Here is a 3,135-nt window from a genome sequence, read left to right as displayed (position 1 = left end):
TGCCGCAAGCACCACCATGGGAAGGCGAGGGGAAGGGGACCATCCCGCTCGCCTCAATTTTGGGGTCGGGGGGGGATGAAGGGAGGCCGTGCACAAAGCATTTTGCCATTTGTCCCTCCTTGGTCTCCTCCAACCACTCCTCACCACCCAACGGGACCGTGCGGGTGGGGTATGGGGTTGTCCCTGGCTCTACTCACTTCATGGGCTTGAAGAGGGCCTGCCCGTAATTTGGGAATGTCATGATGAGCTTGAGCTGGGTCCCGCCGGACTTCTGGACTGAAAGAGGGCAGAGAAGGATGAGGGAGGTGGGCAGCAGGCAGTGGGGCAGGGATGCAGGCAGGGGTGCGGGTAGGGAGGTGGTACCCGAGCCGACGATCCTCTGCGTGGCCAAGTCCCGGAGGAGGATGGGCATCAGGGGGTCCCGGCGGGGGTAGAGCTCATAGCGGTTGATGCCGACGTGGAATTTAAGCCAGGTGGGATAGGTCTCGTAGGCCGTCTTCCCTGTCGGGAGGAGCGTCTCGGCTTTACTGCTGCTGCCCCTACAGCCCGACAGCCACCGCCAGCCCAACAACAACAACAGCGTTTAGTTGGGACGGGAAGGGTCCTGCGTCCCCAGGCCTTTCCCGGGAGCTAGCGTATGGAGGATGAGAGGGGAGGAAGGCCCAGCACAAGCCCTGGATGATGACGAAACCCCCTGCCCCATGTGGGGCTTCTGGCACCTGGGCAGCTCCCACCCATGGCTAGTGGCTGGAAGGGGCTCGGTGTCTTCCCTCGCATCCCCCATGGAAAATCCCCAGGCTGATCCTGCTCCTCTCATCCGTGCCTTTATTTCCCTGCTGGAGCAGCTCGTCTCCTTGTTTTTCCCCAAGGGATTAGCTGCCAGGAATACAACCGGCTACACCCTGCACACACGCATCCATAAAACAGAGGTGGAGGAGCAGGGGCTTCCCGGCCATCCCCAGCACCCACCTGAACTCGCACCCTCAACATCCAGTTCCCCTTGGACGGGTTTATCGCGCACCCCTGCTTTCCCCAGGGGGATGAGTTTGGGTTAGCACTATCCCTGTCTCTGTGCCTCCCGCAAATTTGCAGTTTGCGGGCATTCGAGAGAGTCTCCCGGGGGTATCTGCACCCCCTTGGCACCAGCACCCACCAGCGCTGCAATGGGACAGTCCAGCCCAGGGCATCTATAACCCAAATCCACATCTCTCTCTCTCTAGGAAAATGCAGTTTGTGCCCCAATTTCATCAAACCAGACCCATTTCCCATGGTTATCCATGGGCGAGGTGGTCCTCAGCGACAAGGCAAACGCCCATTTGTGGAAACCAGCTCTTAAACCAGCTTTTATTCTCTCCCAGTTTTAGTAGCCACCGTGTTTGCCAGGTGTGCTTTCCGTAAGGAAGCTGCTACGCGTTACCAACAATAAAGCTTTTAATATCTTCCCTCCTAATTAGAGGTTAGTAGTCCAGTGATAAAAATAGGCGGTCGGCAGCGGCGAGCTGACCGTACGGCTGAGCCTAACGGGGTCAGGCGATGTCCTGCGAAACGCAGGAGGGGAACGCTCTCAGGGTTAGAGGTAACCTGCATTGCAGGCTTTGCATCTCCAGCGCGTCGGGAGCAGGGGATAAAACTGGTTAGAAATCTGGAGTGGGGAGTTCCTCGTATATATAGAAAGAGACCAAAGGCACCGGGGAAGGAAAGGAGATGAGATCACCTAAAGGATACCCTACATAACACCATGAATAATTCAAGAATCTCCTTTGGCTTCGCCTTGTGCTACAGGTTCCCGGGTAGCAGTCCAGAAATTCAGGGTTAAGAGAGGATTTGAGGAACAAGAAAAGCGTGCTTAGCAATCGGGGCTCCTCCCGGGTAGGATGCTGATCTACCCAGGGAAACGTGTTTGGTTTCTGTCACTTGTCCCCTCAAACCCACGTATCCCCCAAAACCAAGCCAGGGCTGAGCTCGCTCCTCACCATTCATCGCTCCCGCTGCTGCGCAGGCTGAACTTCTCCGCGGGGTTGACGACAAACAGCCTGTCCTTCTCTGTCACCTCTGGGATCGGGATGTTGTAAAGGGGATGCTCGAAGAGGGCTCCTAACTTCGACCCCTCGGTCCCCGCCACGTTCCCCTCTCCAGCCCTCGCGTGCAGCCCCGTTCCCTGTGGCTTCTCCAAGGAGCCGTTGCTGCCGCTGAAATCCTGAAGGATTCGCAGGCTCAGCTTTTCGGGGCCGGCCAGCACGGGGCTGCCTGATGGGACACTTGAGGTTTTGGGTGCTTTGGCATCGCAGCCGCAGGGCCTGCGGGCTGCGGGGAGAGCCAAATCCATCACCAGGTGCACCAGGAGGGCCAAGAGCAGGAGAAAGAGGAGGCTGACTTTAAATTTCCTTTGGAAAAGCGTTTGCAGACGGCGCCGCATCCTTCTTCGCCGGAGATCCTCAGCAAGGGGTGAGCATCCACCGGGGGCTGAAAAAGAGTTGGTGCAACCGCAGCCTCTGTGCAGAAAATAGGAGCGAGGTGTCCTGGATTTAGAGCATCGCAGCAAAAGAGCAACCAGCGCAAGGGAAGAGTCGCAGGAAAGATCTGTCACCGCGGCACCTTGCAGGGTGATGCCACCGGGCTGGCGGCGGGACGGGGCGGGAGGTTGCAGTGGGGTTTATCGGGTTGATAAGAGGGGCTAGCTGGCACTGCCAAGGTTAGCGTGAACGGGACAAGTTCCAAATCAATAGCCCCAAGGCTGGCTCGGGGACAGCGATGGCTGCAGGTAACTCCCGCACCTTCCCGTCCCTCCGTGCTGCCATGTGCAAGGGGCTGCAGAATATTTCTTTGTATCGGGGGTATTAAAGCGGTCCTGCCCCCTCTGCAGCCCCCACCCTGCCCAGCACTACGCAGCCCCATTCCCCACATCCGTCCGATCCGCACACCGTTAATCCAGGAAAGTTTTTCTCCTGCTGCCCAACCAAAACAATTTTATCACCTTCTCCCGTCTATTCAAAATCACTTGTACTCACCCCCCTCCTTGCAAAAACCACTCAAATTAGGTAAAACAAAGGGGATGGGAATATCAGCATCACTAGGAGGGGAAAAGCTGGGCTGGCAGTGTAAGGAAGGGCTGCCAGGCAGGGGAGGGTCCCGGGC

At 57.6% G+C, this 3,135-nt stretch overlaps 1 protein-coding gene across 1 annotated transcript in view; it reads right to left on the bottom strand.

The window, feature by feature from the left end:
• Positions 1 to 2,416, bottom strand: part of LOC104168004 (extracellular serine/threonine protein kinase FAM20C-like) — a gene marked incomplete at its 3' end in the record, with an annotated part of 3,172 nt that extends 756 nt beyond the window's left edge. Inside the window, exons 1-3 of the mRNA XM_009708434.1 lie at positions 1,974 to 2,416; positions 364 to 539; positions 198 to 276 (exon numbers count right to left, since the gene is read on the bottom strand). Of these exons, the coding sequence (XP_009706736.1) occupies positions 198 to 276; positions 364 to 539; positions 1,974 to 2,416 (698 nt within the window). The remainder of the gene's footprint in view (positions 1 to 197; positions 277 to 363; positions 540 to 1,973) is intronic.
• Positions 2,417 to 3,135: the final 719 nt, after the last annotated feature.

This window comes from Cariama cristata, unplaced genomic scaffold (assembly GCF_000690535.1).
Source record: "Cariama cristata isolate BGI_N322 unplaced genomic scaffold, ASM69053v1 scaffold21799, whole genome shotgun sequence".
NCBI lineage: Eukaryota > Metazoa > Chordata > Aves > Cariamiformes > Cariamidae > Cariama > Cariama cristata.
This window is presented reverse-complemented; position numbering and strand designations above follow the sequence as displayed.